The sequence below is a fragment of the Nycticebus coucang genome, chromosome 14, assembly GCF_027406575.1.
Source record: "Nycticebus coucang isolate mNycCou1 chromosome 14, mNycCou1.pri, whole genome shotgun sequence".
Taxonomy (NCBI): Eukaryota; Metazoa; Chordata; class Mammalia; order Primates; family Lorisidae; genus Nycticebus; species Nycticebus coucang.
This window is the reverse complement of record NC_069793.1, coordinates 60,215,887-60,238,952: the sequence shown is the minus strand read 5'-3', so window position 1 is coordinate 60,238,952 and position 23,066 is coordinate 60,215,887. Positions and strand designations below refer to the sequence as shown.

At 36.8% G+C, this 23,066-nt stretch overlaps 1 protein-coding gene across 1 annotated transcript; it reads right to left on the bottom strand.

Moving 5' to 3' along the window:
• Positions 1-15,920: 15,920 nt before the first annotated feature.
• On the bottom strand, positions 15,921-16,951 carry LOC128565501 (olfactory receptor 56A4-like). Its single transcript, XM_053561991.1, has one exon. It carries the CDS (start codon positions 16,860-16,862, stop codon positions 15,921-15,923), a length of 942 nt encoding a protein of 313 aa, XP_053417966.1. The 5' UTR covers positions 16,863-16,951.
• Between the last annotated feature and the right edge of the window lie 6,115 nt (positions 16,952-23,066).

Sequence of the window (23,066 nt, the reverse complement as noted above, 5' to 3'; positions counted from 1 at the left end):
GAAGCTCGGTTCGAGTTGAGGCGACCTAAGAATAGTTGAGGATATCGGACCCTCCGAGAGCAGTGTGTCAGAATCTTTGGTGATATTTGGGAAATTTTCTTTTATAATATTCTCTAGTATGGCTTCCATTCCTCTGGGGCATTCTTCTTCCCCTTCTGGGATTCCTATAACTTGTATGTTGGAACGCTTCATAAAGTCCCATAATTCTGACAGTGAATGTTCTGCTTTCTCTCTCTTCTTTTCTGCCTCTTTTACTATCTGAGTTATCTCAAGAACTTTGTCTTCTACCTCTGAAATTCTTTCTTCTGCATGGTCTAACCTGTTGCTGATACTTTCCATTGCATCTTTAAGTTCCCTAATTGACTGTTTCAGTTCCTTCAGCTCTGCTATATCCTTTTTATATTCTTCATATCATTCATCTCTGATTTGATCTGTTTTTGGATTTCCCTTTGGTTATTTTGCACTTTATTAGCAGTTTCCTTCATTGTTTCCATCATTTCTTTCATTGTTTTCAACATGTGTATTCTAAATTCCCTTTCTGTCATTCCTAACATTTCTTTATAGGTGGAATCATCTGCAGTAGCTACCTCATGGTCCCTTGGCGGGGTTTTTCTGGACTGGTTCTTCATGTTGTCTTGAGTTTTCTGCTGATTCTTTCTCATGAGTGATTTCTTTTATCTGTTTCCTTGCCCTAATTTTCCTTTAAGTTCCTCTTGCTCTTTAAGTTCTTGTGCCTGTGGACTAAGGGTTACAGGACCAGAAGGGTGAGAAGGTTGAAGAGCAAAAAAGGGATGAAAGAAAGGAGGACCGAGTGATATGAAAAAAAAGAAAAATAGAGATAGGAGAGGGGGTGGTAAAAGGAATATTGACAAAAAGAAGAGAGTCACAGAAAGAGGGAGGCAGAACAATATAGGTGTACAGTAGGGTACTTTGACACAACCTTAACAAAAAAGGTTGAAATTAAAAAACAAAACAACATCAACAACATCAAAATAAACAAAAAAAATGACCAAACCAAAAAAAAAAAAAAAAAACACAACCGAAAACAAAGCAGTACGTACATGTTATTGAATTTTGTCTGGGCAACACATAGTCCTCTGGGGTATGAGATGTTAATCACAGTTCTGATACAACTGGAGGCTGCTGATTTCTCAAACCCCAGCAGGTAGACACCCTAAATCTCTCTTCAGCCCACTTAAAAGGCACTTTAATCTTGTAAACTTGCTGAGCAGAAGCTTTCCCTGGAAAGTGCTTGTCGCTGGAATCACTGCTGAAGTGGCTATCCACTTACCCAGTGTGCCAAACTGGTCTCACTCTGCCCCTGAGGGTTAGGGCTGCAAGGTGGCTCAAACCACACCCTTAGGCTACTTGGTCACTGGGTTACCCGCTCCCACCCGATTCTAGCTCTGCGGCCCTGAGGGCGGAGCTTGCCAGGGCAAATCACTCACAATGGCTCCCTGTGACCCACAGTCAAACACTATTAGCTCCGTCTGGCTCAGCAGCTCAGACTGGGGCCCTAGACAATGGCCAAAGTTCTCCGCACTCCTGCTCAGGCTCTCCCCAAGGCAGATCAACTGAGTGCCAAGTCCAAAGACACCAAAACAGTTTACAGGTAAGGCTTTTCTGGTTTGCAGTCTAGCTGCTACTGAACTTACAGTTGCAGGTGGGTTTAGACAGATTGAACACACACGACCACTTGCCATTTTTCCACTGTTTTAGTCCTCCTCCTGGGGTCCAGAAGTCTCTCGCTGACTCCCTGTATCCTCACAGGGGTGATGATAGGCAGATCCCACCAGCCAGAGATGCCTGGAGTCCTATCTCCCCAGACTCATGGTGCCCAGATGCAAGGAAGCTGTTACTCGGCCGCCATCTTGCTCCCATTTCATCACTAGAGTTGCTTCTAATGCTCACACAGGAAAATTACTATGTATGCACTTGTCAGCAGCATAATTCCACAAAGGAGACATCTGTAAGTAGTGGTAGCATGAAAGAGAAGCTCTAGAAAATGTTGCTTGTGGGGGAAAGTGAACTGTACTTACTAATACTTAGCACATTGCTCTCGGTCATATTAGAAGAAGCCACAGTGGAGAATTCAGGTTAATACTCAAAGACAAACTGAGTAACCCTAAAAGAAAAGAAAATATTAATAATATGACCTGTGGGTTTGTATCTAAACCTCTCCAACCAGGAAGTGCTGGGACTGACAGTGAAAGCCTGGAGCATGCTCAGGAGGCAGGTGGTGCAGATAAGAGGCCCCTCATCACCCTGCTCAGGTAGAAGAATTCCCTGCACTTAAAGTTATTCTGAAAACTCATGACTCTCAGAAGTCCGTAGACACCATGAACACCATAATGAGAAGCAAAATCACGTGAGTAAGATCCAGGTGACAGGAAATGAGGTCACTGAGCATAGGTCTATGATCCAGAAGGAGTTTGAAGATGTGGAAGAAGAGTAGAAAGGTGTTGGCTGTGAGTTCAATTCCAGCTTGAAAATAAAAGGCATTTTTAATGGTGACATGCTCATCTTAAATGGAAATGCATAATTTTGTATGTCTGGAAAAAAGAAATGGACACGATCAATGTTAGTTATTCAGTAGTCAAAATTATCCAAAACATAACTTTAATTTTACCCATTTACCTTGATTAAATATCATTTAAATTCTTAAAAATATAGCCTAAACATACATATAAAACACAAACACACCCACAATTACACCTCTGCACATTATCTACATTCTATTTGTACCTGGGACTCACTCTTTAGAAAACACTTCTTTACTCTCTACATTCCTTCATTTAATTTTCACTAATCTGAATAATAATGTGCATATTAAAATAATTTGGGGGTGTTGTACAGCCAATAAATAAATAAACAGGAACTAACAAAGGACTACACATGTTCATAGAGGGAAGGAAAACTCAATGGAACAGAACAAAAGATCTAACACAAAGTATTATTTCTATTAAGTCCTTGAACAGACATTTCACAAAGATACCTATGTAAAGTTTTCTCCAAGATAATATCTTGTTCGATCAATAGTCTGCAGGTAGAAGATGACTTCTCAGTTTCTCACTGCCTTATGCTCATGGCTGGGTCCACAAAATTGCCATAAGCAAAACATTGCCTCTCCTGTAGATCAAAAGATCCAAAGATGCTCTGGGTTTCTTGTCTTCATGGTCTCCATTCTTTCAAGTATTGCACCTGCACAAACATACCTACCCTCCTAAGCCTCCACATGCATCTATACAAACCACACACTTCCAAAGGTGAAGGAGAGATGTGTGCATTTAAATACATAAAGAAAAAGAAAATAGAGGCTCATAGAATTTCTCTGAGAGCATCTTAAAATTTCACAAATTGGATTGTTCTTGTAATCAAAAGAAATATCAGATATTTAGGAGGACTGTATTCCTTTTTTTTTTTGAGACAGAGTCTCACTATGTCACCCTTGGTAGAATGCCATGGTGTCACAGTTCACAGCAACCTCAAACTCTTGGGTTTAAGTGATTCTCTTGCCTCAGCCTCCCAAGTAGCTGGGACTACAGGCACTCACCACAACACCCAGCTATTTTTTTGTTGCAGTTGTCATTGTTGGTTAGCTGGCCCAGCCGGTTTTGAACCTGCCAGCCTTGGTATATGTGGTGGGTGCCATAACCACTAAGTTATGGGTGCCAAGCCAGGACTGTATTATCTTATAACATACATTTCTATTATACTATATATGAAGGTTAGACAAGTAAGTTTGCGAACTCGTCTAGAAAAAGTTCTGCATACCTCATTGCTGAATATCACTATAGTTACCTTCAAAGTACTCCCCTCGGCCATGATATTCAGCAATGAGGTATGCAGCACTTTTTCTAGGATGAGTTTGCAAACTTAATTGTCAGCCCTCATGCAATGGCAGCTCTGATGACCATTCCAGAAATAGAGTCCCAAAGTTGCTTTGAAGGGTGAACTAGGTGCTTGTGTTAGTGCATAGCTTCTCAAGGGGAGTACCTTGTACATCCCTTAATGGATGATTAGAAATCTCATTTTTTTTCATTCTCTGTTCATTTACAACCCCTAACCTTTTATTGTGAAGAATAGTGCTTTTAGTTGAATCCATTTAAACTAGACTAAGATTCTAGAACTAAGATTCTAATATATGATTTAAAACAAGGAAAAATGAGGGTGTGGCAGCACAGTACCATGGGCCTCAAACAAGAAAGACTTTATGGAAGAGGATGTATAAAAATTAAGATATTGCACTGGAGACTAAGAATGACACTTGGTGCAAGGCCATTAAGTCTCTAACATCTATGGTGTATAAAATAAGGAAGCATATACTCCATTTTTTATGGTTCGGATGAATTGCAAAGAATAAGAATAAAAGCAATTTTTTAATTGTCAGATAACATGATGTTTTGAAGTATATACACATTGCAAAATGCTTACATCTAGCTAATTAACAAATACATTACTTGACATAATTATCATTTTATGATGGGAACACTTAACATCTCTTTGGGTTTTTCAAGGATGCAATGTGTCATTATTAACTATAGTAACCATGCTGTAGGATAGATTTCTTGAACTTATCTATCCTATCTAATTGCAACTGTGTGTCTTTTTACCAACATCAAACAACCCTTTCCTCCTTGCTAATCAACCAAGACTCTGGTAGCATCATTCTACTCTCTATTTCTGTAAGATTTACTTTTTTATACTTTCTATATGCAGGGTGGACACAAAATTCATGCATAATTTAAAATAGTTTCACATAATAAATCTCACCTGCACTTTACAGCACCCTTGTATAATTTTTTTTTAAGACAGAGTCTTACTTTGTTGCCCTCAATAGAGTGCTGTGGCATTCTCAAACTCACAATCTCAAACTCTTGGGCTTGAGTGATCCTCTCTGGCCTCAGCCGCCCAAGTAGCTAGGACTACAGACACCTGCCACAACATCAGACTATTTTTAGAGAAAAGTTCTCACTCTCACTCAGGCTGACCTCCAATCCTGAGTTTAGCCAATCTACCTGCAAGCCTTAGGATTACAGGTGTGAGCCACCACACCCAGCCTTTGTATAATATTTTTTCATAATTATAGGCACATAATAGTTGTATATCCTTATAGTGCACATGTGATGTTTTGATACAGGCATACAATGCTAATTAATCAAATTAGGGTACTTGAGGTATCCATCAGCTCAAGCATTTATCATTTCTTTCTGTTAGGAACATTCCAAATCCATTCATTTAAGTATTTTATTTATTTATTTATTTATTTTTATGTTCAAGAAAATTTAATAATAAGGAATTAACTTATACTTTTACCCTGGGTTATGACAGATATGACAGAAGATAAAGTTTGTCCAGTTTTTTTTACTAATATTTACCATTATTCTATGATTTTTTTAAGTTCAATATACAAATATCCATTGTATACCATTAACAATTAGAGAATTAAAGTTAACATGACAACACAAAATGTGAAATTTACATTGAAATAATTCTTCAAAAATACCTAGTATTTCTACATGGAAACTTCTGATTATATTGAAAATATAAAAAGACACATGTCTGTATATATTACAAAATTATTATTAATGATTTTTGTTATTTTTTTAGGTATTTCTTATAACTTGAGTTATTGCCTTTATAGGGATATCAGTATACCACATAGCAAGTTCAGTTTGCTCTGGGGGTTCAGAAGGATTGTAGCAAACAGCTGACCCACTGGGGGCACACATATCTGATATTGGGTGTTATTATATATGCAAGTACCTTCAGGGTTTCCTGTATATTCCTAATAAGAGTAAACTAATAACACAATTTTGACAGTTTGTCTAGTTTGGGTTGCCTTTTGGATACATTTTTCACAACCTTCATAATATATTACACCTAAGATTAAAGAAGGAAGATGAAAAAGTCCAAAGCGAAGAATCAGTCATCAGTCCCATGCCACTGCTGCTCGTCCATGCAAGCTTTTGCCGTGCATGGACAAGTCAGCCTCTGGTTTGTGATAGGGGCAGGGCTGTAGTCTGTTTTTTCAAGATAAGATAGTAGGGATGCTCCGGGTGTCATTGGACCATCCACTGGGCATCACTGGCTGGTTTCACAGGTCAGGGATGTATCCAAGCAGGGATGTCATTCACCTTTACTCTTATTGATGTGGACAGGATCACCAAGTAGGGGCCTTTTCATCATGGTTTTGGTGAGCTCAAGCTCCAATCTTTAATCCACACCTGGTTATCTGGAGAGTGGGGATGGACTGGAGGGTGATAAACTAACAGGATATCTATCAATCACCCATTCTGAAAACATTTTTTCATTATTTTTCCCAGTGACATTAGTTAATTGGAAAGTTAGTAAATTTTGTTTCTTCCAGTTCTCTCAGGGTCCCTGGTAAATTTCTTAAAATGGGAGGGGTCCTGTGATATAGTATTTTATAGGTTGAGTAACCTATTCTTTTTTTTTTTTTTTTTTTTTTTAGTTTTTTGAACCAGGTTACATTGATTGCATTTGTTAAGTGAAGTCCCTCTTATAATTGTGTCCTGCCCCCAAAAGGTATGTCACACACAGTGACCCCCAGCCTCCCCTCCTTCCCTCTTTACTCTTCCCTTCCCCCACCCCCACCATGTACTAGGTCATTAATTGTCCTTATATTAGAATTGCCTACATAGGATTCTTGTTTCTCCATTCTTGTGATGCTTTACTAAGAATAATGTGTTCCAGTTCCATCCAGGAAGGAATACAAAAGGTTAATACAAAAGATGTGAAGTCTTCATCTTTTTTAACAGCTGAATAGTATTCCATGGTATACATATACCACAGCTTGTTAATTCGTTCCTGGGTTGGTGGGCATTTAGGATTTCCACATTTTGGTGATTATAGATTGAGCCACAATAAGCAGTCTAGTGCAAGTGTCCTTAAGGTAAAGAATTTTTTTTTCTTGTAGGTGGATGCTCAGTAATGAGATTGCAGGATCAAATGGGAGATCTATTTTGAGTTCTTGAGGGTTCTCCCTACTTCCTTCCAAAAAGGTTGTATTAGTTTGCAGTCCCACCAGCAGAGTAAAAGTGTTCCCTTCTCTCCACATCCATGCCAACATCTGCAGTTTTGAGATTTAGTGACATGGGCCATTCTCACTGGGGTTAGATGATATCTCAGGGTGGTTTTAATTTGCATTTCTCTGATAATAAGGGACACTAATCATTTTTTCATTTGTTTGTTATCCATTCATCTGTCTTCTTTAGAGAAGGTTTTAGTCATGTCTCTTGCCCAGTGATATAAGGAATTGTTGTTTTTTTATGTTGATTAATTTGAGTTCTCTATAGATCCTAGTTATAAGCTTTTGTCCAATTCAAAATATGCAAATATCTTTTTCCATTGTGTAGGTTGTCTATTTGCTTTGTTTGTTGTCTACTTAGCTGTTCAAAAGCTTCTCAGTTTAATTAAGTCTGGTTTGTCTATTTTTGCTGTTGTTGCAATTGCCACAGAAGTCTTCTTCATAAAGTCTTTCCCTAGGCTATTTTCAAGTGTTTTTCCCATGCTTTTCTCAAAGATTTTTATCATTTCATGTCTTTTTTGTTGTTGTTGTTGGGGATTCATTAAGGGTACAATAAGCCAGGTTACACTGATTGCAATTGTTAGGTAAAGTCCCTCTTGCAATCATGTCTTGCCCCCATAAAGTGTGACACACACCAAGGCCCCACCCCCTCCCTCCATCCCTCTTTCTGCTTTCCCCCCCATAACCTTAATTGTCATTAATTGTCCTCATATCAAAATTGAGTACATAGGATTTATGCTTCTCCATTCTTGTGATGCTTTACTAAGAATAATGTCTTCCACTTAATCCATCTTGAATCAATTTTTGTGAGTGGAGAAAGGTGTGGGTCCAGTTTCAGCCTTTTACAAGTGGATATCGAGTTCTCCCAACACCATTTATTGTATTGAATAGGGATTTTTTTTCCCTAATGTATGTTTTTGTTTGGTTTATCAAACATTAGGTAGCTATAAGATGTTTGTTTTATTCCCTGGTTTTCTATTTGGTTCCAGATGTCTACGTCTCTATGTTTGTGTCAGTACCATGCTGTTTTGATCTCGTGGCATTGTAGTATAGCCTCAAGTCTGGTAGGCCGATGCCCCAGCTTTGTTTTTATTACTAAGAATTGCCTTAGCTATATGGAGTTTTTCTGGTTCCTTACAAGTGAAGAATTATTTTTTCCAAGTCTTAAAAGTACAATGTTAGTATTTTAATAGGGATGCTATTGAATCTGTAAATTGCTTTGGGAAGTATAGACATTTTAACAATGTTGATTCTTCCCAGCTATGAGCATAGTATGATCTTCCATTTGTTAATATCTTCTACTATTTTCTTTCTTAGGGTTTCATAATTTTCTTTATACAGGTCCTTCACCTCTTTTGTTAGGTACATTCCTAGGTATTTCATTTTCTTTGAAGCTACTATGAAGGGAATTGTGTACTTAATCAGTTTCTCATCTTGGCTGTTACCGGCATATAAGAAGGCTACTGATTTGTGGACATTGATTTTTATATCCTAAGACATTACTGTATCTTTTGATCACTTCCAGGAGTCTTGTGGTTGAGCCTTTGGGGTTCTCTAAGTATAAAATCATATCATTAGCAAAGAAGAAGAGTTTGACCTCTCCTACTCCTATTTGGATGCCCTTTATTTCTTTCTCTTGCCTGATTGTATTGGCTAGAACTTTTAGCACTATGTTGAATAGTAATGATGACAGAGGACAACCTTGTCTGGCTCCAGTTCTAAGTGAAAAAGCTTTCAGTTTTCCTCCATTCAGTAAAATATTAGCTGTGAGTTTGCCATCAATGGCTTTAATCAATTTAAGAAAAGTATCACCTATGCCTATACTCTCCAGTGTTCTAATTAGAAAAGGATGCTGGATTTTATCCAATGCTTTTTCTGCATCTGTTGAGAGGATCACATGGTCTTTGTTTCTGTATCTGTTGTTATGGTGAATACATTTATGGACTTATGTGTTTAAACCAGTATGACATCCCTCGGATGAAACATACTTGATCATGGTGTATGACTTTTTTGATGATAAGCGGTAATCTATTGGCTAAGATTTTGTTGAGAATTTTTACATCTAAATTCATTAGTGAAATTGGTTTGAAATTCTCCTTTATAGATGGATCTTTTCCTGGTTTTGGTATCAGGGAGATGCTTGCTTTGTAGAACATGTTGGGGAAGATTTCTTCCTCCTCAATTTTTTGGAATAATTTCTGAAGTAGGGGGATAAGCTCTTCTTTGAAGGTTTGATAGAATTCTGATGTGAAGCCATCTGGACCTGGACATTTTTTTCCTTGGGAGATTTTTATTGTTTCTTTGATCTCAGCACTTGAAATTGGTCTGTTCAGGAGTTCTATTTTTTCCTGGGTATGTCTAGGGAGAGGGCATGATTCCAAATATTGATCCCTTTTCTTCACATTCTCAAATTTCTGGGTATAGAGTTTCTTACAGTATTCAGAGATAATCTCTTGTATCTCTGTGGCATCATTTGTTATTTCCTCTTTATCATTTCTGATTGAGGTTACTATAGATTTTACTTTTCTATTTCTAGTTAGAAAAGAAACCTGACCAAAGGTTAATCTATTTTTTTTTTTCAAGAAACCAACTCCTAGTTTCATTAATTTTCTGAATGATTTTTTGTTCTCAATTTCATTCATCTCATTTAATTTTAGATATTTCTTTTCTTCTACTGGGTTTAGGCTTAGATTTTTCTTCTTTTTCAAGTTCCATAAGATAGTTTGTGAGTTTGTTGATTTGTTCTCTTTCTGTTTTTTGGATGTAAGCATCTAAAACAATAAATTTTCCTCTCAGGACTGCTTTTGCTGTATCCCACAGGTTTTGGTAGCTTGTGTCTTCATTGTTGTTATTCTCAAGGAAGTTAGTAACTTCCTCTTTTATCTCTTCCTGCACCCAACTATGATTCAGCATAAGGTTATTTCATTTCCATGCACCCAACTTAATGCTCCCAGATTTCTGTGACAGATTTTAATTAGTATGAGCAATATGATATCCCATAACACCATAATTATAGGGGACTTTAACACTCCTCTTATAGAACTGGACATATCCTCTAAACAGAAACTAAACAAAGATACAGGAGACTTAATTGTGACCCTCAAAGAACTGTGCTTAACAGACTCTATTCCAAAGCTAAAGAATTTGCATTCTTCTCATCAGTCCATGGGACATTCTCATTGAAGTATTTCAAAGTATACCCTAACTTATTGTTGATTATATTCATTTTGTTTTACTATCAAATACAGTAGAACCTCTGTGACTTGACCACCCAAGGTACTGTAACAAACTAGTCAACATAAGAAGGTGGTCAACACACAGAATTAGGCCTACTATACTGATGAGGGACATGTTCAATCTTTGAAAATCAGGTCAATTTAGGAACTATTCAATGTAGGGAGGTAGTCAACTCTATGGAGGTTCTACTGTGTTGTTCATTCTTTCTAACTGTATAACTATGTTTTTGCATCCATTGGCCATCCCCAAATTATCCCCCTTCCCTGCAACCCGTCTCAGCTTCTGGTAACCATCATATTATTCTCTATATCCATAAGATAAATTATTTTAATGTTTAGTTCCCACATATGAGTGAGAACATGAAAGATTTGTCTTTTTGTGTTTGACTTATTTTACTTAACATAATATTATCCAGTTCTATGCATCTATGATATTAGAAATTAAAGGATTTCATTCTTATTGTGGCTATATGATATTCCATTGTGTAGGTAAATGTATGACAAAATTTTTATCTATTCATATATTGGTGGGTACTTAGGGTGGTTCCAAATCATGGCTATTATAAATAGTGCTACAATAACCATGGGAGTGCAGATATTTTTTCAATATAATTAATTTTTCTCCTTTGGATACATACCCACCAGTGAGATCACTGGGTGATATGATAGTTTTATTTTTAGCTTTGTAAGAATTCTTCCCACTGTAGTGATTGCACTAATTCATATTGCCACCAATCACTTACAAGTGTTCCCTTTTCTCCACATCCTTATCAGCGTTTGTTATTGTCTATCTTTTTCACAAGGTCATTTCATTCTTAATGTGGCTATATAATATTCCATCGTGTATATATACATACCACAATTTTTAATCTATTTATCTATCGATAGGGTGAGATATCAATGAGATAATATATAATTGTAGCTTTAATTTTCATTTTTCTGATGACTAATGATGCTGAGCATTTTTTTTTCATATAGTTGTTGGTAATTTGAGTGTCTTATTTTGAGAAATGTTTATTCAGATCCTTTGCCCATTGTTTAATCAGATTATTTCATTTTTAAGGAGTATCTGGAGCTCCTTATATATTCTAGTTATCTATCCCTTTAGGATGAGTAGATAGGAAATATTTTCCTCTTTCTATGGGTTGTCTCTTCATTTTCTTGGTTGTTTCTGTTGCTGTGGAGAAGGATTTAGCTTGATGTGACCTTATTTGCCCAATTTTACTTTAGTTACCTATGCTTTGTGGGTATTACAGAAGAAGTCCTTGCTTCAACCAATGTCTTGAAGCATTTCCAAATGTTCTTTTTTAATAGTTTCATAGTGTCATGTCTTATATTTAAGTCTTTAATTCATTTTGATTTGATTTTGTATATGGCAGAAGATAAGCATCTAGTTTAATTTCACTGCATATGGATATTTAGTTTTCCTAGCACCATGATGTGCATATATTATTCACTTTTATTTACAAAAAATAATTAAAATATGTAAAACATTTTATTAGCATCTCTAAAATATATAAAATTGAAAAGATGAAGAAAACTCTTTACAACACTCAGAAGAGTTTATAATCTACTATCAAAAAGATATATACACATAACTCAAGATGGTCAGATTAATTTCTGGGGTGAGAAAGGAAGCATTGTGTAGTTTAAACTGAGACTTGTAGAATAGCCATAGCTTTTCAAATGAAGAGATTAGTATTAGTTTTTCAATATGATAGATTATTGAGCATACACTTTAAGAAAATATTGGGGGCATAACCTAGAAAACCGAGCTATGAGCTGACTAGAATGATGGCTGAATGGAAAAACATTTGATAAACTTTGTATTTTGGTAGGATCAGTCTTTGAAGTTGTAAAATGGAGAAAAGAAAAAGAAAAGTTGTTACTTTGATAAAAGATAATACTAAAACTGATGAATCAGGCTACAGTCTTCCAATAATAATTAGGTTATAATGTATTAGCTATATGAGGAGACATTCTCCAATGACTCTTATATTATTGATGAAGCTCTCAATTACCTACCATCCAAAAGGGGGCCTGAGTACTAACGTAAATCAATTTTAGGAGATAGTCAATATCTGCTCCACCCCATTTCCAGAGCATGATAAGGATAAAAAAAATGCAAAGAGCGAAACAACTAAACCTTGTTCAATAAACTCACTAATTTAGAACCTGGATCCAATGAGAACCTATGCTGGCACTAGGACAGGATGTGAAGATTGCCACAACAGAGCTGAAAGTAGGATGGAAAAGATAATTTAGCTATGTAGGGTAAAGGGTAGGAATATAGATAGTGTCAGAAATCTGACGGAAAAGTCAGGCAAAATAGCATGAAGTCAGAAGTGGATAAAGTATATCTGAAAATTCAAACCCACAGCCAATATCGTACTGAATGGAGTTAAATTGAAATCATTTCCACTTAGATCAGGAACCAGCAATGTTGCCCATTGCCTCCATTGCTCTTTAACATTGTAATGGAAGTTTTAGCCATAGCAATTAGGGAAGAAAAGGCGATCAAGGGTATCCACAAGGGTCACAAGAGATCAAACTTTCACTCTTAGCAGATGATATGATCGTATATCTGGAAAACACTAGGGATTCTACTACAAAACTTTTAGAAGTGATCAAGGAATACAGCAATGTCTCAGGCTACAAAATCAACACCCATAAATCTGTAGCCTTTATATATACCAACAATAACCAAGCCAAAAAAAACAGTCAAGGACTCTATTCCTTTCACAATAGTGCCAAAGAAGATGAAACATTTGGGAGTATACCTAACAAAGGACGTGAAATATCTCTGCAAAGAGAACTATGAAACTTTAAGAAAAGAAATAGCTGAAGATATTAAGAAATGGAAAAACATACCATTCTCATGGCTGGGAAGAATAAACATTATTAAAATGTCTATATTACCCAAAGCAATATATAATTTTAATGCAATTCCTATTAAAGCTCCATTGTCATACTTTAAAGATCTTGAAAAAAATAATACTTTGTTTTATATGGAATCAGAAAAAGCCTTGAATAGCCAAAACATTACTCAGCAATAAAAACACAGCAGGAGGAACCATGCTACCAGACCTGAGACTGTACCATATATTGATAGTGATCAAAACAGCATGGTACTGCACAAAAACAGAGATGTAGATGTCTGGAAGAGAATAGAGAACCAAGAGATGAATCCAGCTACTTACCATTATTTGATTTTTGACAAGCCAATTAAAAACATTCAGTGGGGAAAAGACTTCCTATTTAACAAATGGTGCTGGGTAAACTGGCTGGCAATTTGTAGAAGACTGAAATTGGACCAACACCTTTCATCATGAACTAAGATAGACTCTCACTGGATAAAAGATTTAAACTTAAGACATGAAACTATAAAAATACTTGAAGAAAGTGCAGGGAAAACTCTTGAAGGAATCTGCCTGGGTGAATATTTTATGAGGAGGACTCCCCAGGCAATTGAAGCAGTATCAAAAATCCACCACTGGGACCTACCTGATCAAACTAAAAAGCTTATGCACAGCCAACAACATAGTAAGTAAAGCAAGCAGACAGCCCTCAGAATGGGAGAAAATATTTGCAGGTTCTACCTTTGATAAAGGTCTAATAACCAGAATCCACAGAGAACTCAAATGTATTAGCAAGAAAAGAACAAGTGATCCCATCTCAGGGTGGGCAAGGGACTTGAAGAGAAACTTCTCTAAAGAAGACAGACGCATGATCTACAAACGTATGAAAAAAAGCTTATCATCCTTAATCATCAGAGAAATGCAAATCAAAACTACGTTGGGATATTATCTAACCCCAGTAAGAGTAGCCCACATAACAAAATCCCAAAACCAGAGATGTTGGTGTGGATGTGGAGAAAAGGGCACACTTCTACACTGCTGGTGGGAATGCACACTAATAGGTTCCTTCTGGAAGGATGTTTGGAGAATACTTAGAGACCTAAAAATAGACCTGCCATTCGATCCTATAATTCCTTTACTAGGTTTATACCCAGAAGATCAAAAATCAATATATAATAAAGACATTTGTACCAGAATGTTTATTGCAGCCCAATTCATAATTGCTAAGTCATGGAAGAAGCCCAAATGCCCATTGACCCACGAATGGACTATCAAATTGTAGTACATGTATACCATGGAATATTATGCAGCCTTAAAGAAAGATGGAGACTTTACCTCTTTCATGTTTACATGGATGGAGCTGGAACATATTCTTCTTAGCAAAGTATCTCAGGAATGGAAGAAAAAGTATCCAATGTACTCAGCCCTACTATGAAGCTAATTTATAGCTTTCACATGAAGACTATAACCCAACTATAGCACACTACTATGGGAAAAGGGCCAAGGAAGGGGAAGGGAGGGGGGAGATTAGGGTGGAGGGAGAGTAATGGGTGGGGCCACACCTAAGGTATATCTCAGAATGGGTACAGGCGAAACTTACTAAATGCAGAATACAAATGTCTACATACAATAACTAAGAAAATGCCATGAAGGCTACATTGAACAGTTTGATGAGAATATTTCAGATTGTATATTAAACCGGCACATTGTACCCCTTGATTGCACTAATGCACACAGCTATGATTTAACAATAAAATAATAATAATAATAATAAAGACATATAGTTACAAGTGTGATGAAAATATGTCAAATGGTATATAAAACCAGTGTATGGTGCCCCACAATCTCATTAAAGTACACAGCTATGATTTAATAAAAAAAAAAATAGAGTTTCACTTAAAACACACCCATAAATATTACTTCCCTTAAAATTATTTTAAATCATAAGGAAGAAGTAACTAAAGGAAATTCTTACTCCAAAGAAGTAAGAACTCCAGAGCATTAGATGAGAGTATTAACAAGATCTCTTGAGATAGAGGAGGAAGTGAATGGCACATGTCACTCACTCCATTTAAGAATCAAAGTTCTAAGGGCGGTACCTGTGGCTCAGTGAGTAGGGCACCACCCCCATATACCGAGGGTGGTGGGTTCAAACCCAATGGAGAGTTTGGAGACCAAGAGAATTGCCTAAGCCCAGGAAATGAAGGTTGCTGTGAGCTGTGTGACACCATGGTAATCTACCAAAGGTGATGGAGTGAGACTTTGTCTCTATTAAAAAAAAAAAAACAAACAAGAATCAAAGTTCTATAATTGGAATATATGATACATATATCTTCACAAGAGATACATTCATAGTACAAACCAGGTGGAGTTGTGTCAGGGAGAAACAAGAGATCAAACACATACATCTATATGTATGTGTGTAATAAACAAGTCATGAGATTGAATAGAACTTAAAATAACTGTAATAACATTTCTTCTTTAATTCACAAATCATACCACTATAAGCTCCTATAATTATAGCTTAACAATTTTCTTTCATTAGATAACCACTGGAAAAACTTCCAGGTAATTCCAGAATACAAAAACTAGGGCTCAGTTCAGTGCAATGAAAAGCAGAAGCCAAGATTTGGATATCCCCATAATCAACTGAAACACTGAAGAAAACAAAAGCTAAACTTATTTCTACAGAAATTTTATATTTTCTATGCATCATAAAATTAATACCCATTATCGATTACTGTTTCCAAGGTCAGGTCTCAATCATTGTACTTCTTACAACCTTTTCAGCAGTTTCTGTATTCCCTGCCTGATGTCCTTGGTTCTCACACCATAAACAATGGGGTTCAGAGCTGGAGGGATGAGGTGGTGTAGGATATTGAGCAGGATGGGAACATCTGGGGGAATTCTCTTCCTGGCCAGGTTGGTGATCACCAGAACCAGCAGGACTGTGCTGAAGAAGAGGATGAGGATGAAGTGCGAAACACAGGTGTTCAGGGCTTTGGCCACAGCACCCTCAGCCTTGATCCTTAGTACAACTTTCAAGATAAAAGAGTAAGAGAGAACAATAAGGATCAGGTCAGAGCCCAGCAGGGTCCAGCCTACTACAAACTGGTAGAGCCTATTAAAAGTGATGTCTTCACAAGAGAGTTTGGAAACAGACAGGTTAGTGCAGATGCAGTTGTTAATGATGTTCCCTGCACAGTAACTGAGTCGGGAAGAAAGGATGGGGATAGGCATAGTAAGAAGTCCATTCCGGGCCACAACAAAGATGGCAGCCCTAACCACGAACTTCTCCGTGATGATGGATGGGTACCGCAGTGGGTAGCAGATGGCCACATAGCGGTCATAGGCCATGACCATGAATGTGCAGGACTCCATGGTCAGGAAACTGTTCATGATGAACATCTGGAGGAAGCAGGCAGAAAAACTGATAGCCCTGAAGTCGAACCAGAAGATGGCCAGGACCTTGGGGATGACGGTGAGGCAGAGCACGATATCCAGCAGGGAGAGGAGGCTGAGCAGATAGTACATGGGCTGGTGTAGAGTGGCCTCAAGCTGGATGGTGATCAGGAGGGTAGCGTTGGCCCCCATGGCCAGGAGGAAGAGGAGGCTGAGAGGCAGGGACAGCCAGTGCTGCCAACTCTGGAAGTTGGGAAAGCAGATGAGGAAGAATTCAGAGATGGAGACAGTGGAGTGGTTGCTGGGTGATGCCATGTAGAGAATCCTGATCAATGTGGAAGTCCCAAGTACCTTGAAAAGTAGGAGAGAAGTATATCAACATAGAAAATATGTGTCCTAGATGTAGTAGAGCTTGAGTTTCCCTGGAGCAGTTAACTTGTTCCAATGAAGTTTTTAAATCACCATTATCACTGACATTTAGCCAAGCATGTTATATTCATTATTTCATTTTATTTAAAAATATTAAAGAATAATACATCATGAAATAAATCTTAAGCTGAGGAAATTTCACCTGGGTTTGCATGTGATAAGACATAGGAATTAGGTCAAAAAAAAAAGCTGTCAAAATATTAGTTACCATAGTCTCACCTGGAAAATTGATGAGATACAGAAGACCAATCCTAAATGAAGACAAATGTATTGGTAAATATTAATACAAATGAAGGAGAGCTTAGCAAATTATTTCTAATGTTAATTAAGAAAAGCAAATAAAATAGATTAGACCAAAGGTTTAGAAGGAAAAGAATGAGAATATTTACTCCATTAAAACATACTGTAAGTTTACAAAAATTTCTCCCAATGGAACCAACAAATTAAAATGACTAATTAGATACCCCATAGACCAGAAACACTCACTAGTTTACAGATGAATCTAATATTAATTAACGTGTCATAAAATTATATTTAACTATAGGATCCTTTCAGAAAGTATTGCTGTCCTAATTAACTAGATGGGGTAAAAAAGTAGTTTTTCCCAATTTCCTATCACACACCAAAATAAATTTGAGATGGAAAATTTTATGATTTATTCTGAATCCTGTTATAAAAGTAGATATTGACTAAATTTAAAAAGTCAATGTCCTCCTATCATTGTCTTACTGTGCTTGTGGCATCACCATCTTGAACACACTGAATTCAACTTTGCACAAGTGTAACGCAAAGTTCCTACAGAAAGGTATGCTCAAAGGCAGGTTGTTTTCATTAAAATTTATAACTATACCTTCAAATGAGTGCTTACATTCCAAGTTCAATAACCTTCTCTGGTTGATTCATTCCTCCAACTATTTCAAGGAATTTTTCAAATGTTTTAAGTTTGCTCACTTGCTAAATCTCCCCTCTCAGGTAACCTGTCCAACTGCTTCAAAAATATAACAGAAACATTAGATGGAAATTCCTCAGTTTCCCATGATAGACTCATAAGCACATTAATATCCATATCCTTGTTCTCCTCTTATAAACAATAGTATCGAGTATTTATGCCTCCTCCTGATGGCAATCCCTCTGCCTATGATTTGGATTCTCTCTACCTAGACCTTCCTAGGAACTTTGGCTTATGAATTATCCAGTTCATTCCCTGTATATTCACCCTCTCCTACTTCCTCCCCATGGATATTAAAAATGTTCAAGTCTCTCCAATCTTAATAAATGACCTGTCAGAATAACCATTATTAGAAGGTCAAAAAACAACAGATACTATAGCATGGATGCAGAGATAGACCAATGTTTATACACTGATGATGGGACTGCAAATTAGTGCCACCCCTATGAAAAACAGGATGGAGATTCCTCAAAAAACTAAAAGTAGATCCATTCAATCCAGAAATCCCATTACTGGTATATACCCAAAGGAAAAGAAATCATTTTAACAAAAATACATCTGCACTCGAATGTTTGTCTCAGCACAATCACAATTGCAAAGATATGGACTCAACCTAATTGCCCATCAATTCATGAGTGAATAAAGAAAATGTGGGATATATGACATGGAGCTCTTCTCAGCCATAAAAAGGAATGAAATCATGCCTTTTGCAATAACTTGGGTGGAACTGAAGTCCATTATACTAAGTGAAATACCTCAAGAATGAAAAAGAACCATCACAGCTTGTTTTCATCAACAGGTGAGAGTAAATGATGGAAATACGTGGCCATAAAGATATTGGAAACTAAAAGTGGAGAGGGTCAGAGTGGGACTAAGGATAAAATCTTACACATAAGATATAATAAACACTGTCCTGGTGATGCACACACTGAGAGAACTACCTCAGCACTATAGGGTGTATTCATGTAAAAAAAAAAAAAAAGAATATTCCCTTAATAATTTGAAATAAAAACAATTGAACAAATAAGTATATTTCTTCACCTATTCCACATCCCCATTTAGTGTAAAGACCATGATTTCATTTGGGAGTAAATACACTAAATCTCTTTCTTCTCTCTTTTCTCCTCTTTTACACCCAAACTTAAGGAACCAAAAGTGGCAAAGGATATCTAAAAGGGGACCAGTGCCTGTTGACATCAGTTTTCCCATTGAGAAGTGATCACCAATAACCTGCTCTGGGATGGCTCTGAGAATGAAAAATGGGGCATCTTTGAGAGATAGAAATGTAATGACATAAACAGAGATCAGACTAACTACACATATAGAAGAAAAGAGGATAGGAATTGTACTGTCCTGACTTAAATGACTAAGTAAATTCCATAAGACAAGCAATAATCTTTGAAAAGACCTGAGGTATGTTATAGAGGCAGAAATTATAGACCAAGTTTGACATATTTGCATTTATGGAGTCTTTAAACTATCAAAATATAAATGACATGAAGTCATGAAGTGTTGGAGAAAGCTGTTTCACTTCACTTTAAAGCACAAAGTGAGAGAGTAAGAATTTGACATCATCAGCACAGTGTGTATTTCAAACCATAGGACTTAATACTTTTATCTAAGAAGGATATAAGAATTTTAGGAATACCTCCAAAGAATCATATGTAGATCAAAGGACAAAAACGTCTAACAATGAAACCCTCAGACAGATTTACCCTTAAGCTTAGATTAGCGGAGGAAAAGAAACGTGGAAGTAGACCTAAAAGAAATGATCAGAGACCTAATCAAAAATCAAATGGAGCAGCCAAATGTGTCCACATAAAGGATTTCGGTAATATGAGGAAAGAAATTGTCCCTTGCTTTGGCAACTAGGTAATCAGTGGAAGAAAATCAAGAAAAGTTCAGTGGGAAAAAAGACATAAAATGCAGAAGAACAGGAAGCCAGCAGTACATGAGTGAACAGACACAGGGAGGACTTGTCAGGGTGCCAGAATCTTTGCTTCAGCAAATAGCATTACATGGAGGAGGGGACTGTTAAAAGAATTATGGTAGAAAAAAAAACGGGAAAAATAGGAAAACAAAGACAGATATATAGAAAACTACACTTATGGTAGAAACAGGAGTTAATTATTAACTCCGGGAAAATTGAAAATTTATAATAAAGGAAACATGATAAAAAAAAAATAGCATTACATGAAGGGAGATTGAGGCAGAAGGTGCATATGGTAAAGGAGAGATTATTTTAATAAAGGAAAGTTGACTATATTTAAACTAAGGGGCAAAAGATTATACAAAGAAAAATATTGCAAAGATAGAGGAGGAAAAAAAGTAATAGAGGAGCAGCCCTTGGGGAAACAATTATTTCTATTTAAGTAAATCACTGTCTCTCTTTCTCATTGATGTTTCTCAATCCACTGCAAAATCTCTGTAGTACAATAGAGTGTATTTTCTACCCTTTTATCCTATCTTCCATTTAAAACTCACTAAATTCCTTTTAAATGCTTTTACAGTAAGTGTTTTAATTTTTAGAGCACTGAGTTTTAGTTTAAAGATTCAAAAAAGGAAAATATAAACAGGAAAATATTAACCAAAGGGGAACTGAGAGAGGAATTGAGGCAAGCCACATGAAAGAAGCTCAAGACCTGAAGAGGATCTGATAGACAATTATGGGCTAGAGGGAGGGATAATGATGGCAAAGTTCTTCTGGAAGCTTAAAGACCCTAAATAAGGCATTCCAGTTAATGCTAATTAACGGCCCTCTAGCCCCAAAAGCCTGATCCTTGATGGGTGGGAAACCCTCATTTAGTCCTCTGACTTACTAAGTCTTTTGCCTTCATATGTACACCACCACCAAACAGCCTAGTGGATCCTTCTTTAAGAAAGAAAATGTCTTAAAATCCTTCATTGCAGACAATATCCCACCACCCTGCACTGTCCTTATTTCTCACCTCTGCCATTTTCCTTTTCTGTCTGATTCCAGTATCACATAGAACATACAAGGAGAAAGCATTAAGCGCAGGTCCTGTCTTTTTCTTTCTTACCTGAGCTTCATGGACCTGGAGGTCCACTGTCACATTAAACTCAGAATGCTGTTTCTGCCCCAAAACTATACTTTCTCTTTCTTAAACCCCTAGACTGCTATTTAGGGCATACTTGCAGGAAGGCATCAGCTCTAGAACACACAAAACCCCTTGTATATAATGATGTGGGATTGCTGAGAATATGGAAGAGTCCCTTCCAGGAAGAACCTAAGATTTCTAAAGATTCATGCATCTGTTAGCACAATTCATGGATTTGTTCTTGTTTTATTATGGGATCCGATAGAAGAATGAAGAGAAAGTCTCCTATTCTTACTCACTTGGTGATCCAAAGGCTACTGACCCAACATAGCATTGCTTCCTCCTTAATCCCTGGAACTCACAGAGGCCACAACAGATTAGGTCCCACTAGAGAAGTCAGCTGCCTGCATCCAGCCACCAGAGCTGAAATTGCTTCAGAATCTACAGGGTTTTATAATCTAGAGTCAATTCCTGACACTATTCCACCTTCTTCCTCCTCTAACAGCTGGGAGTAGTAATTTGGGATACTGAGACTCAACAGCTGATGGGCTGGATCTCAGGAGGACCTTTGTCTTACCTAATGTTACAGTGAGACTCAGTGCTAGTAGTTGAGATGTGGGGAACACAATATGAAACTGAGTTGAAATTCAAATCTCTATCTATGTACTTGACTACGTCCAAGACCCTGAAATGTTGTATTGATACATTTCCTTATATTGAAACATTTCAGAATTCCTTAACAAAAGTGTAAAATTTCCTTTTGTTACAGTGTTCTGCATGAATTTCTGCAGCTAATTTACTCTACATAAATCTCACTCATTCAATAAATATTTATTTATTTTTATTATTATCAACTACTTATCCAGAATGAGAGTAGGATACTAAGCAAAGCACATCCAAATAACCCAAGGATCACACAAGTAGAGGAGAATCTGAATATGTGTATCAGTGAAGGGGAAGTGCCTTAGAAAGCCTCTGGGTAATAGGATGAGCTGGAGAGGATGCTGAGACATCGTCCTCTCTTTCACATCACATAAGTCTGAGTTCCAGGACTGGGGTGGCAGGTGTATTTCAGATGATGAAGCATAACTGGGCCAGATACTACATATGTCATTTTGAACTTGTCACTCTATCTTCCAAAGGGAACCTCGGGATTGGGTATTAGCTTCACCTTCTCTGGCCAAGCCGACAATGACCATAAGTAATGTCTGGGGACAGCAATGGTCCTATTATACTTCATCCTTACAACCCTACCACCTCTTTCTAAATGAAAGAAGAGATCCCAGGAAGACTTCTGCTGTGATTTGGTTTCTGTATTTTCTGTGTGCCTGAACCATAGGGCCACAGGAGGAGTCAAAATTAGGAGGGATAATAGATAAAATAAAGGAGAAATTATGATAGAAAGGAGAGAGGCAAACAAATGTGCTGACACCAAGGGAACATATAATCATTCTTTTCTAATGAGAATGCTTCAGAGGTAGAGAGTAATAGCTTAACAGCATCTCTCAGATGAAGTGCGAAGTTATACACCCTGCTGAGAAAAGTTGCAGAAGTTATTCTACCTTAAGAAGGAAATTGAGATAAAGACTCTGTTAACAGGATTATCTGGAGAAAATATTCAGGACAGCATTTGCAAACTCTGTTTATTTCTTTTGTTATTTTACAGGTAAACTGAGCTGATACTTCTTTGTACTTCATATATATATATATGTATTTGCAGTATATCTTTATTTGAGAATACATTTATAGGAAAGTTATTCTTATACATTTACTCTAATACATTTATTTTCAACAAATCTGTGATGTTGTTAGAATTGAACATTCTTAACTTAGTTGAAATTGAAACACACACACAAATCTCAACTTCAGTATATTGTAGAGAAATTTAATAGAAAATTTATCATTGTTTTAGCTATCATAATGTGGTAGTTAAAGGGAGAGAAAGAAAAGGAACACATATAAACACACTTATTTTGGTCCCTTATATTATGAAAATAAAATAAAATTGTTAGAGGTAGAGCAGTTTTTATTTTACTCTGGTATTCATGATTATTCAATTACCTCAAATAACAGCTGGCTTTA

What these genes read in the sequence shown, in the direction of transcription:
- LOC128565501 (XM_053561991.1), bottom strand. Translation starts at nt 16,862, where the DNA reads ATGGCATCACCCAGCAACCACTCCACTGTCTCCATCTCTGAATTCTTC.